General features: G+C 39.8%; 1 protein-coding gene across 1 annotated transcript in view; it reads right to left on the bottom strand.

Moving 5' to 3' along the window:
• Positions 1–615: 615 nt before the first annotated feature.
• Positions 616–14,586, bottom strand: part of NOX3 (NADPH oxidase 3) — a 39,255-nt gene continuing 25,284 nt past the window's right edge. The window contains exons 10-13 of the mRNA XM_075148122.1: positions 13,620–13,782; positions 6,169–6,315; positions 2,935–3,059; positions 616–742 (exon numbers count right to left, since the gene is read on the bottom strand). Coding sequence (XP_075004223.1) covers positions 616–742; positions 2,935–3,059; positions 6,169–6,315; positions 13,620–13,782 — 562 coding nt within the window. The remainder of the gene's footprint in view (positions 743–2,934; positions 3,060–6,168; positions 6,316–13,619; positions 13,783–14,586) is intronic.

Below are 14,586 nucleotides of genomic sequence, written 5' to 3'. Positions count from 1 at the left end.
TAACATATTAACCCTCAGAACATATTAGCTTACGGCATGGACAGCCACCATCGCTGCAGAAATGGCAGGTTTAAATGGTGCATAGTTTGGTAGGGCAAAAGGAATTTGTTGGACGTTTTGTATATAAACAGAATTGCCACGGCACAAAAGGGATGTGGATGTGTGCACAATGGGAGGCTTTAAGAAGTGCAAAATCAGAACACCAGAAAGGAAAATGCTTTGAATGTCCGGGCACGTCTTAAACAGCAGGAATGCGAGTATTGCCTGCGGTAGTAGTTTGATCATACACAACAGTATGTTACAGTTCTAAATGTCCATTTTACTCATGCCTTTTTCTTCAAAGGTTAGTGGTTTGTGCTTGTAGATGTAGATGGATTCATAGCATCATTAAGTAAGCAATGTTCTTCGTAAGTAAGCAGTTCTTTGAAGGAAAGGATGGGGTCCAAATCTTTAGTTGGCATAGGATGGCATTTTTCTACTGAAGTCAATGCACCTACTTCAATTTACAGCTCCTAATATCTGGCCTGAATGCTGCAGAATGAGTAGAGGACAGGACAAGGTGAGGAAAAAAATACACAATTTGGTAATACCTATTATATAGTTAAAAAGTACAGCCTAAAAGCTTTCTTTGTTATAGTGAAACTGAACTCCTCTTGGATCAGCTGATGAATATGAGTTGCATGTCTTTCGAAGGATCTTAGAGAGGGTCTTGGGTCCACAGAAGAATACTCCAATACTGTTGCTGTAATTGCAATAACAACAAAAACATGAGAGTAGCAGAGTAAATGGATAAACTGTACCTTTTGGCTGCCTCCACCTTTGCATCTTTTGAAATGGCTTTTTGAGAAATACATTTGAAAAAATCTGTGTTACTGTCACAAAGTATTACAGTATAATTATTTTAATACTTTAGTGTTTATTATGTCTTATTGCATTATTTATTTGGATTGCTATACTAGAGGTCACAAACTATTTTAAATGGTAGTTCTTTGGTTTTGATGTTCATAGCTTTTTTTAATCAGAGGAGAAAACACACTGCTTAGGCTGAAAATTTTCAATGCTTTTTCTCCAGCCGAGTTAATTTCTTTTCTAAAAAATACACAAAATTCTCAGTTACTTCTGAGTTTTCTTCTCTTTTTTTTTTTTTTCCCTCTCCTCATTTTAACACTTTTCTGCCTATGGACAATTTTTAAATGGCTGATTTAATAACAAAATTTGTAAATAGGTAGTTCTTATAAAATAAGATAATGACCAATGTAACAAAGAATTGTGTTCATAAGCACACAAGTCTGTTACAGGGAGCTGGAAACCTGGTTACTTGCTGCAAAGTGCCGTAAAGGGTTTGCTTCTAAGTACACAGCACGTATTGCTTTAAAACATATATATGTACACACAGATACACACACATGCTGTGCTACTGGGGAAAGCTCAATCTACGTGCAGTGCAAGTGACAAGTGACAGCATGAGTTTCAAAAAGTTTGCTCGTCTAAAGGAGGGGCTGTAGATATGATTTGGGTGCCCAAGCCATAGGCCCCAGAAGTAGTGCCCATATTGCTCTGGTGCTCCATTGCACTGGGTTTAACCTGGAGTGGTGTATTCCGGCTAATCCGCTAAAAGACAGTGTTGCAGCCAAGGGAAAGTCCATGGACCTAAGTGCAGGGACCCAAAATTTAGTCAGTTCGTAAAAGCTGATTGTTCCATCACACAATAGAAACTCTTGAGTTTCTTTGCCTCTTGAACCTTCTGTAACTCAGAGCAAGAAAAGGTAGGGTTTTTTTTTCTCATAAGGAATGCTTATTTCATGCAAGGTTTTCTTTAAAAGGTTCAACATTGACCATGAACATGGGCATCTAGATTCAGAAGCAAATACAGATTTTTCTGTCACTTTAGCACTGGCTTTCTAAGGAAATACCACAAGATCCAGTATAGAAAGTTAATGCCCATCTCCTTCCCTAAGCATCAGAAAACCAGATTTCTCTCAGTTGTACTTAACAAAAGTTATGAAAAATAATGTTCCAACTATAACTTTAAAAGCTCTGTTCATGCAGTAGCATCCCTATAAAAGGTCTTTCAAAAACCGTATTTTCTACTCTTGGCCTTTTTCTATTTTTAATCTTTCATATTTCCTGATTGTATTTATTTTGACCTCCATCAAGTGGTTTCTCTATTACTGTTATTTTTCCAATTTTATGGTATTCTTGTAGCTTACTGTATTCTCTTTGATCTCCTCTCTTTCAGCTTTTTCTTGGGTCTTTTTCATCTTTAAAAAAGTTTTCTTCTTTTTCTTTTTGTATCTCTGTCTCCCAAGTGCAAGCCTTTATTTTGCATTAGCAGGTAAATGTTTGGAAATCATAAAGAGTCACAAAGATTCTGGAATTTTCTACTGCTGAACACAAAATATTTCAAATTCTTCCTTCAAAGGCTTTCAGGAACAAAGAAGCTTTTCTCAGACCACTAGCGAATCCACCAAGTTCAAACGAACTGTCTTTGCCAGCAGAGATGAACTAATAACAGAACAGCATAGTCTTGCAAGAGTAGCCAAATATGTTAGGGGAACAAACATATCCTTGACATCATAAGAAAAAAATCACAGTTTATCTCTTTAATAACCATCTTCAAGGGAAATTAATGCTACTTTGTCCTTTGTGCAGAACAGTAATTGGATTGTGTGTTTCAATTACATCTGGACAAAGGCCAGGATATTGAAATACTTCTAAATATTAGATTTTCTTGTCCAAAAATTAGATTTTATTGGCATTCTCTTTCCGAGATTTCTTCATTAAAAGCTTCATTAAGCATAAATCTTCTTTCTACACAGCAAAAAAACTAAATTATTTTAAAAGGGTCATTTAGAAAGGTTTTCCCTCCCCTTCTCCCACTGTTTATACTGAGAGAAGAGTTACCTAACAAGGTTAGAAGCCAACGTGCCTTACCTAGGATGGTTTTCGGCTAGTTGCTTGAACTCGTTGTCCCAGTTTGGCCTTCCGTAGCAGGTCTTCTGTCTCAAACCAGTAATTACATCCATCTTGTCATCATAATGTAGGGCTATGTGAGTAGCCTAAAGGCAGATTTACAAGACAATAATTTTAGAGTCAACAATGTATACTCCAAGTAAGAGGAGAAAGCAATAATGCTGCTTTATGGTGAAAGACAGGAGTATTAATGAGGGAAACAAAACTGTCTAAACATCAAATGGAAGGAGGAGAGGAGAGGAGAGGAGAAGAGAGGAGACGAGTACTCAAGAGTTTACAAAATTATTAGAAGGGTAAAAAGCACTTCCAAAAGTGCCCGAGACTTCAAAGGAGTTCAGCTTCTTGAGATTAAATGTTTGAAATGAGTTGGGATTAAATACCTGTCTTTACTGGCCTGGGCCGAAGTGCTTCAGTCACTTTTACAGGCAGGTCTTAGATTCCTAAACCTCTTCTCAGCCTTTGAATATCTCACCCTACACTTCCTTCATTGCAGATCCTGAAGTGACAGTCACCGTTTTAAAGGCCGAGTTGGAGTTTACGAAAGGGAACAAAGTGTACTGTAACGGAGTCTGACAATAAATATTAGCAATTACATGCACCTTAAGTAAGTCCAGAGCATTCTGCTGCTGATGGAAAAGACAGTGGATGTACCGGCTCAGCAGGGGAAAAACCCTGAGTGGTTTGACTCTTCTCCTTGGGTGGAGGCAGGTGCAGAAAGTCGATCAGCTCAGGTGAAGCACTGAACTAAGCGAGTTGCACACTCCGACCACCAAGAAAACAAATCCTGATTTTCATGGGCATTTACTGTCTCTCAGCTCCTATGCTACACCCATTGCCATGCTCTCTGAGTACTTCCGAGGTGCATTTAAAAACAAAACCACTGTCTCTCCTAATTGTGCTGCTATTGTGTAGGAGTAATACGCTTGTTTTCACTACAGACTATCATCGTTACTATCACTGTCAAGAAATTACCAGAGGAAAGCTAAGTTAAAAAATGGGCTTTGCATTTAGTTCATGCTAGCTAGCATGAACTAGGCATCATTATCATCTCCTGCAGAAGTGATTGCTGAAATTTAGATCCATTTCCTGGGAATATTGTATATTTCTCATGCTAATAAGTCTTCCATGATGCTTAACAACTCAATTATTTCGGTCAAGCACAGTTGTCACAAGAGGTCATGTTTCTAAAAGGTTCTTGTTAGTTTGGGCCAATGTCATGGAGGACTTGGAATAGTCTAAGAAAAAACTTAAAGTGTTTGGTGGGAGTGGGAGGTGGGGAACTGCAGGATTTTTTAATTGTTTACAGCAAAATCGTGCCACTGAGCAGATGGGCTATTTCTGTTCACATTAAGTGGAACTTTTCCAGGATTTTTGGTGTTAGCCCTTCCTATAGCTCACAGCATTTAAGTTGCCTAGGAATCTCAGGGGCATTGCAAGGAGCAATAGGTTGAAACATGATTTCTTGTCTGAGCAGAGGCAGACATGTGCCATATCTGTTTGACCATCTGATGCCAACATGGAATCTATGACGCGCTTGGAGCATTGAACAAACATTATGTCTGAGGAGTAATGCCAGTAGTGGAGGGTGCACTAGCAGTTGTAAATTGCTCATCCTGCTTGGGTTCAGCTTCACCGGACTACTGGTCATCTATATGGTGAGACAGGGAGAGAATGGGGAGAATGTTGGGTTTGTTGTTTGCTGAGGGAGAAGTAAAGTAAAGCATCATCCAAATATTACTGGTGCTGAAGCTCAAATTTTGAGGAGTGATGAATTGGAATTTACTAAAGATAAGTAAGACCTATAAGATGAGGGAGCTTTGTAGATGTTTGAAGAAGGTGTTACCCAGCACAGTTCCCTGGACTTGGTCAGAGTAGGAGAAGCAGCCACTGAAAAGCATTCCTCTTCCCCTACAGCCCTTTAGAGGTGGGATGCTGGGGGGCTCCAGGAGCAAGACCAGTACCAGTATAGGTGGGGAGGCAGCACAGCTTCAGGGATGCTCCTGTGTCACCTAACCGGCAGCACAGGATCACGAGGCAGTGCTGACAGGAGACTGGACGACGGGCTTTGAAGAGAAGGAGGCACTTCAGACAAGTGCAGGGCACACGGGTGAAAAAAGTCAGACATCGCAGCAAGAACAGTTGTCTCCCTGCCTGACTTCTGGCCTGATGTTTGCCCAAGAGGGAAGTGGGATGGTAACAGTTGAGAGATGAGGGCAACTTTGTGTTTTGTTAGGTTCCTCAATAGCTTCTTTCAAAACAGGTTTTAGGTAATACCCTGTGATATTGCTAATGCACAGAGGTGGTTTCTATGACTGCCGTATACTTCACGGTAGGAGTAGATTTTTCTGAATACAGCTTTATGCACATACCTCATTACTTGACAGAAGCCCTAAGGAAAGCAGAAAGAAACAATGTCTTTTTGTGGGAGCAGAGGCAGGAAGGGAAAAGCTGTATGAAATCTATTTTTTTACTCTCCACTAGACAGTCCTTCATTCAACAGAGACAGCAGGAAATAAAACAGTAGAGCAAAGACTTTCCTGTGAGAGTTTTTTCTGGCAGGTGCCTAACTGATCACAATGTCATCTGAGTGATCCATTAAAAATAAGAGGGAGAGAAAACCAACTCATCTGGGTCTAGGTAAAGACTAAAGAAGTTGAATAAAATTGACCCAGTCTAAGGATTAAGTGCCTTGAGTTGGGATGATCCAATGAAATTGTAAGACAGCAAATATGAAGTCAACCAGAGAAAATATATTTTCAAACAACATGAATTAGTCCATAGAGTTTGTTGCACAGCAGGGTTCAAAAGTGTACTGGACATATATGTGAACAACAAAAATTATACTAAATAATAAGAGTAAACAAACTAAACACTTTTTATACAACCCTCCATTTCGAAGACATGGACAAAATGTCCCTTCACAAGCTCCTGAAAGGCTCTCTGCACTTTTCTGCAAAACACCTGGTAATCAGTGCTGCCCAAGCCAAGATACAGGACTGGAAGGATCATTGGCTTGATTTCTCCATTCCTGTTTTCCTAAATGTGAGATAGAAACAGACGGCTTGGTGTCTTTATATTTACAGTTCTTTGTCTTTCTGCTTCATCCTTCATTTATTCAGCTGTTCCTGTTCCATATGCTACCATACTGGAAAAGCAAGGTACATTAACTCAGACTTGTAAGACTTTAATTATTACCTGACTTTCATCCCAGCCAGTAAGAAATATATGATAACTTAGAAAATCATTTTTCCCTTTTTCAGCCATTTTTGTTTCCAAATGGAACAGAAGATCAGCAAACCACTCAAATGCTGATGGGTCTCGACAAATCCAGTAAAAATAAACCTGTCAGATAAAAGTAAAGAGATTTAACAAGAAGCAAACTTTCAATAAAACTTCCTCATGATTGGCTAAACTCATTAACCACATAGTGTGTGACTCTTCTCCACTGTAAATTTAAACATAATTACACATCATTTTGATGATGTAGTTTCTATCTTTTAAAAATTTCATTTTATTCTTAAACATTGAGTGAAAATATTAATGTGCAAGTGAAGATAAGCAATGTGCAAGTTTCCCATCAGTTTTCCTGCCAGTGCGTATCAACTTTGACTCATAATACCTAACCCTGCATTTCTTGCAAATAACTTTATTAATTCTTTGAAATTTTGGATTTATTTTCAGTTATGTTTAAGATGGAATTTCAGTTTCATTCAGCACTGAAGCAAGGAATTCCTGTTTCTCAAAACCTCACACTATAGGTTAACAGTTGATGTGGTCAAAAGACACAGTTATGTTCTTCAAGTCAGACACTCTGTATAAAACAGGTTATACAGAATGCCCCTACTTCTTTTAAAATGTATTTCTTGTTTAAATTGGAGCATATAATTTCTAGAGAAACATGAGACTGTAATTTTAAAGTTGCCAAAGGGGTAAAATGAACCACTATCCCATGATTGGTTTTCTATTGGTTGAAAACCTCCTCTCTATGAAAAATTTACAGAGTTTTTCTCATCCAGATTTCTCTAGCTTCATCTTCCATATGCTGGATCTTGTTTTAGTTGTCTATTGGATTGGAGAGCCTGTTATTAAAGCTTTGTTCCCCAGATAGAAATTAAAGGCTGGAATCAAGTCATCCTATAATACTCTCTATGGTAAACCAAACATTCCTGGGATCTGTCACTGAAAGGCTAATTTTCCATCCTTTAATCATTCCTATGGCTTATTTCTGTCTATTCCTCCTCTACTGCAGTCAGTCACAAACAGAGTAGAGAATTTGTTTAAAAGAAAAAAAAGCTGATTTATTAGGATCCTGGCATAGGGTAATGCTTGCGTAGGGAATAAAATCTTTCAAACAAGATGGTTAGTCACTGTCCATATGATGATGAGAGTTTCCATTTCAAAAGTCCTTGCTGTGGCATCTTCAGCTGGATCAGGTGAGGCTCCCCAAACCCCTCTTTCTGCTCAGTTCCTATATTCAGCTGGCTCAGGGACTTTTGTGACCATTCCAGCATGTGCATGATCTTTTGTGATCTATTGTGATCTATTGTCTTAGCCACATACAAAGCATCTTCTCACTAATTAACTATGTATAAAAGACTGTCCTGTGTGACCACTTCTGCAGGAACAGTTTCTGCTGACCATTTGCTGACCCCGTACAAGTTAATCAATTTTGCAGCAGGAACTGCCTGCGGAGTCTCAGGACTGGTAAGATTCCCCTCCCAGGATCTTAATCAACACACTGAGACATACAGTTGGCCCAGGCAGAGCAGGAGCTGCCGTAGGGAGTCTTCAGGACAGTTGGAAATTCCCACCTGGAAACCTCCTCCACCAGTGCTGTGCTGCCAAGGGGGTTGGCGGTACAGCCCTGGTTTCAGCTCGGTCCCTCGTCTCGAGCCGCTCCAGCTGTGTAGATGACCAGACTGGGAGTTCCTGCACCACCCAGGGGGTGAATGTCTGAAGTTCCCTGGGTGTCTGCCCAGGCACCAGCCTGATGCCCGGCTGAACCACAATTATAAGACAAATCTGACTGCAATTCTTATAACTCGAGTTCTGTGGCTCTTGCCACACGATCCATCATTACTTTTGAACAGAGGGCACCAGACCTCAAATGGGCCTCTGTGGGCAATGTAATTTTGAGTTTAATTATTTTTATAGTGCCTCCAAAGAAATAATGCACAGTCATGGAGGAAGCCTAAAAATACACAATTTCAGATGAAAAAGAAACGGCATGGAGGACAATGTATAAGCTTATAACAAAGGAATGGTTGGAACTTGTTTTACTGTGACTGCAATTTTTATTTTGTTGCAAAATCCCTTAATTTCCTCCAACCCATCTTTTTGTGCTCACTAGCCCCTCTGTCTTTTATTATACCTCAGTATCAAAGGTAATCTGGAAGGTCTCTCCCCAAGGCAATCATTGTGAGAGCTCTGATGATTTGGAAATTGAAATCCTTTTCCATAGGATCAATGAGATAAAGATGCACATTGGACACTTCTGAAGTGAAAAATCAGAGAAGAAACCAGAAAGCTATAAAGAAGTTTCCTGAAGATTCAGTATGCTAGGTTGTCAGACTTCTGGTAAGGTGGTGGGAGAAAAATGTGGTAACACCATGCTTCATTGGAGATTTGGTGAAAGAGACTAACAGTAATTTGAGATGTTTCCTAGATCTGAGTGTACTGTAAGGGACCATCTGTGGTTTCTGTAAGAAATATAAATGAAGTATGATCCCAGGAAACAGAGATAAAGCATTCAGGGTTAAGTAGGGTATTTTTACAGCGTAGGAATAGGACTGTCTGCAGAACTTTAGTACCACCCATCTTGGCTATTTGCTTTTTCCCCTTCTGTTTCAATGTTTTGCCTTAAATACAACCTCATTGCTTTACAGGGGGGTTGCTGCTGCTTTACACTGGCATAGGTTGTGAGGAAAAAGCAAGCCCTGACTTTATAGCATTTCATTTTTGTGACCAACAACAGCATTATTGTAAGTTACTGAAACTAGGTAGGATTTCTAGCCTTAACTTTTATGTAGTTTTTTGTGTTTGAATCCTGAAGTCCCCGCTTGTCCCACATCCTCAGCACCTCGAAAATCAGGCCACTGAGTGCTGTCAGTCTGTATCACACTGTCAGTGTGGATTTGTAGTGACAAATTTCTTCCCCTGGCCTCTACTTGACTATCTTATTTCTCAAGTCTTTTCAGCCATTCATTCTATGGAAATGTATGTTTAGTACATGTGTGTGGAGAGGAGGCACATGCTTCTAAATGAAAAATGAATTGTGCATGGGGTAGCAACTGGGAGCGTGTGGGCAGGACTGGGAGCCAAGTGCATTCAGGGAAGGAGGAAGAAAAGCTAGCTGATGAGTTGAGACGATGCGGTCTTGGAAATGGGGGACTGGTTTCCAGAACAGAGCTTGAAGGAGTGCTTTTAGCTGGTTGCAGACCCAGCTGTCACGGTAACAGTCAGTCCAACAGGATTGAGTCAAGCCACCTCTGGCACAGTCCTCTCGAGAAAGGATGTAGCTTTCTGAAGCTACAGAAATTCCTTAAACTCATCCCTGGTGCGGTTCCGCTGAAGTGGTACCCATTGCACTGCCTCTAGTTTTCACAGGTTAGAGGTGGAGAGCATTTGGTAATGAAGAAAGACTGTCATTATAAGAAGTATTTTTGGCCATAATTATAGTCTTAGAAAGAAAAGAGGTAGTGAACAAGGATGGCCTATGGGTAAAAGGTCTCCTTTTCCCTTAGATCAAAGAGGACTTCTAGTATAATATGTTAAAATAAATGGTGTTTACAAAGAATCTTCCTTTCTTTACACTGACTGCCCGTAGCATAGCACAACATATTACATGTATAATTAAAATACAATAAATGCACAATAAAATTAATCCTTATTAAAACTGTAGAATAAAGCCAGCATCAGTGTGTTTCTATAATTAAACAATTATTCTGAATCCTGTGTTTTTTTCTTGTAAGACTCATACTATTAACTGACTGCAATTATTTAGGACCCTTAAAAATCTGGTTTAGATTTATGTTTCATTAGTCTCCACCCACCCCACCCCCATCAACTACATTCATCAGCTTGATGGCTTGCCCAAGTAAACTGTCTTAAATTTTCCAAGTGCTCTTTTCGCAAATTGAGTTAGATGCAGTATTGCTATTAATCAGATCTGTAATGCAGGGTTTTGAGTAGTCACTTATTTCTGTAATACTCTGCTCCCTTGCAACGGCATGCAGATTTATCATTCAGTTTCCCACGTCCTGAATTTTGTACAACAGACAAGAGCAAGAGCTCTGATACCTCTTTCTTGTAAGGTGAAAGAACATACTTTGTAAATCAGCTTCCATCATGTGGAAAGTCATTAATAATTATCCGTTGATGACCACCCGTCTGTTTCTCCCTGCTCCCTGAAGACAGAGGTGGAGCTGCAGCTCTGGGCAAAGCCGGCTTTTCAAAGGGGTGTAAAAGGTGATGAAGCAGGGATGCCCAGGGAGGCACCTTCATCCCTGACTCTTGCTGCTCCCTCTTAGACATGACGAGTCCCTGCAAAACCCTCTTGCACCTGCAGCTGGGCACATCCCTGCAAAACCCTAGTCCCTCCTGCTCCTAAGTATACCACACCACCCATGGGCTGTAGCATACCAAAAAAGACCAGAGATCTTCCTCAGCCTGATTAATTGATCCAGTGGGGTAATGCAAGTAGAGCGCAGCAGTGCCCGCTGCCCGGGGCGTGCGGGGGACTGGGGTTTGGCGCCGGCTTAAAGCTAGGGTGGCAGCAAGCAGCCTTTCGTATAAATAAGTCCCGAATTCATACTGCTAAATTTGAAGCAAGAGGCCGAAACTGTTCTCAAACACAGCTTCAGAAAGATGGTCACATTTGACAGCAAAAAGAGCCCAGGTTTTTAGGTCTTCAGGGGAAGATGTTTTGCGGAGAAGGATGTGGGCTGGGGTAGAGCTCGAAGCAGAAGGTTACCTCAGGCAGGGACGGTCGGTCTCAAAGCAAATGGAAGAAAGTGTTTTTGTTTTCCTCACTGTATGTAGCTTATTGCCACAACTTGCTGTGGCTGTCAGAGGTCTACATGGGCTCAAAAAGCCATTAGACAAATTCATGGAAGAAAAATCTGCTAAGGGATATTAAACACAGAGATGCAGCTCTTGTATCAAGACGCTACTGAACTGCAAGTTGCTCAAAGGCGAGAAGGTGTCCACTAAAGACATATCGCCGTATGATTTTCTGGTCTGTATACTTTTCCCTAGGCGTTCATGAACAGCCACTGCTGGAGACAGGATAGTGGGCTAGACGGATCTTTGGCGACACTCAGTAGGACCTTTCTTATGTCCTCATATAGGGTAAAAGAGAAAGTGGATGTTTGCTAATATTATCATCTGATGGATCAGTACAATTTTATCAATTTCGGCAGCAATTGATCTGAAAAATGAGACCACTAATGTGAAAAAAAGATCATTTTATGCATAACTAAAGCTAGTAGAAACTTTCCAGCCATGACTAGTAGTGGCACCCTTCCTCATCGCAAAAAAATGATAGGGAAATGAAGGCTCTAAGGCTATTTAATTGTGAAGAATCAATTAGACAAATGTGTACTCCTTTTGATTTGCTGGGCTTTTTAAATTATACAGCTGCAGACATTATGGAAGCTATGAGTATTTATATCTCAACCGTATGTGGGCAACACTAAGAAATATTAGTTCAATAAGCGTAATGATAGCTGTACTCAAATCAAAACGAAGTTGTTAAAAAAAGAAAAACCTCTTATTTATTTCCTTAATAGACATTTCTATGGTACTCATCATGGCAGAAAGAGAGTGCTGAATACTTTGAGGAAGATTAAATTATTTGTAATTACACCACAAGTGGAAGCTTTTAACCAATGGAAAAAAATGTGGAGCTACCCTGAGATTAATCCTTCTCACAAGATGACTGCTAAATTTTTTAAGTAATGCTGTGAACTTCCCCAGCACCTTTCATCCAGGCTTTCAAAATATTTTACAAATACCGATGAAGTTTAGCCTCATAACACCCGTGAAAAATAAGCATCGGTATTCCCACTGCACCAGTAAGAAAGCCAAGATATAGAGAAAGGACATATAGAAATCATGATACTTTTGTATTTCACAGAAATTCAGAAAAACTGAACTCTATAGCAGAAAACCATGGCAGAAGGCACCACGCACTTATCTTTGCCGGCACATTTACCCAAGATTCAACCTAAGCTATGGATGAACACCCTGAGGTATACTATACTCTCAATGCATGGTTAAATTCTGTTCTTTTTCCCTTAAGATAACAACAGCAATGACAATAATAACAATTTTACTTGTATAGATATAGAATATACATAGTATACATATATAACATGTATATACGTATATGTAGCTCTCCTTCCAGTGAAAAAGATCATTCTGGTACAAAGGTAGTTTCTGGTATGCAGATACACTTCTTTTCACATCTAGTACATATTTTCATTTTTATTTCCTTCCCTTCTCAGTGCTTTTTCTGCCTCAAAGATCCCTCCTGGCAATTTGAACCTGTCCTCAATTCCTCAGTTACTAAAATCCCAGATGCTTTTTCAGTGGCAGCTTGTCATTAAGATGCCAGTTTTAACACTCTTTCATTTAAAAAGATCAGCCCCTTGGTCCTGCAATCAGCTCCATATGTACTGACCCTCTCAGAGATCTGTCCACTCCAATGCAATTTCAACATCTGTCCTTAAATGTGAAATGTTGAACAGTTCCTGATCCAGCTTTTACATTGGAAAATGAGCTAAAAGAAGCTGTAAGATCCACAAGCTACCGCTTGCTATGATGGATAGGGCAGAGAATGTTTAATGCTGATTTTTTTCCTCTGTTACTTTCTTATCCCTCACCCTACTTCACCCATTATCTCTTCTTCACCTATCCTCCCCCCGTGCTGCCTCACATATCCTTAGCAGAAGATGTATAACAGGTTAGCAGATCAAGAATATGTTAACTTAATTGGTGCCATCCATGCCTTACAGACCCCAATATATTTTTTCAACAAAATAATTAAAGTGGTTTTGAGGCAGTAATATGCATCTTGATATATGCATCTCATCCAGAGCTTAAATGCCTTTTTTTATTCCTTCTATGCTGGCTAATATCCTGATTTTGCAAGGTAAGAAAAGCAGCTAATGGTTCCTGAATGCAGCACTCTGGACCAGGACATGCAGCCAAAGGACCCTCACGAAACCTGCAGCTGGACAAGGAGCAAGTGCTGCCCTTCACTTCTGCCTGACACAACCTTGCAATATGGTGTTTTTTTGTAGGAAAGAGGACAAATTTCTCCTCTAGCTCTCTAACTATCTGTCTAGCTACGAAAGACATTCCATGTTTACCTCCAGTTGCTATTGAAAACCTGATTCTTCAGCTTTTAGTAAAAACACTGCAGCTAGGGATACCTTCTTCCTCTGGAAATGAATTTCAAATGAAAGTGAATTCAAGAGACTCTACCCCACAACAGCTCCTGAGGCAGCTGCACAGCAAGTGACTGCTTCTGAGAGGGAGTTAAAGGACTCAAGTGAGTCTCTAGCTCTGAATTGTCTCTCTAACCTGGCAAAAGGGGCTCATTTGTGGAACTTTTTGATGGAGCGATAAACTTTCCCACCTACCTTCTGCAGCGCCAGTACTGTGTTAGGGTTGCAGCATTTGTACCAAATGGATTTTAAAATAGAGGCAAACGGCGTGACTCCGATTCCTGCTGCAATGCACACGCTCACTCGGTAGTGAAAGACGTCTGTGGTTGCAGATCCGTATGGTCCATCCACGGCCACTCTACAGCAACAAGACATGTAGTCAAGGGTCAGCAACGTATAAAATGACAAAAAGTTAAAATTTGTTGGGCTACATATTTTCAAAACTGAACTTCTGTTAAAATAAAAGAGAAAAGACATGTCTAAGTTGGCACACAAATTACCCGTACAAACCCGTACATTTAATTTTCAGTGGGTGCCATTTAATAGCAAAGCAACTGTTTTTTCTGAAATGAGAGAACAAGAGCACCCATGTGGGTTTGGGGCCTGGCCATCTATTTAAGCATGCAATTGCAATTTTCTGGCTTTCTGAAATGTGATTAGTCATATAATTGCATGTCCAAATTTAGCTGTGGAATTTGCATATTTAATTATGAATTACTGAAAAGCATCCTGTTTTAGAGCTTTATTTTCTATATTGTATATATCAAAGTAAAGAGGAACAGATTATATTAATAATTTTGAAAAGTTCTCTATATGTGTTAAAGTAATAAAAGAGAAAGCAAGAAAGAGGTCACCATATGCAAGGAAACTACTATTTTCTCAGTATTTCAGAAATACGTTTTTGGCAATAGTACTGTACTTAGTATCTGACATAAAGGCAAAATGTGTAAGGAGAAACGCTTGTTTATGTTACTGCCTCCTATAATCAATGTTGCTGATGCCAAGGCATTCATTTTGGACAAAATTAGAGACGAAAAAGATTGTTAAATAATCAGATCCACTCCTCTAGCAACATGGAATGTAAATACACACAGTACTTTGGAGTGCTCTGTCCAGTCTGTCTTTAAATAACATAAGTGCTCTGGAAGATGGTTTCGCTGTC

The sequence above is a fragment of the Calonectris borealis genome, chromosome 3 (genome assembly GCF_964195595.1).
Source record: "Calonectris borealis chromosome 3, bCalBor7.hap1.2, whole genome shotgun sequence".
Lineage (NCBI taxonomy): Eukaryota > Metazoa > Chordata > Aves > Procellariiformes > Procellariidae > Calonectris > Calonectris borealis.
The sequence above is the reverse complement of the archived record's forward strand: the minus strand, read 5'-3'. Positions and strand labels throughout refer to the sequence as shown.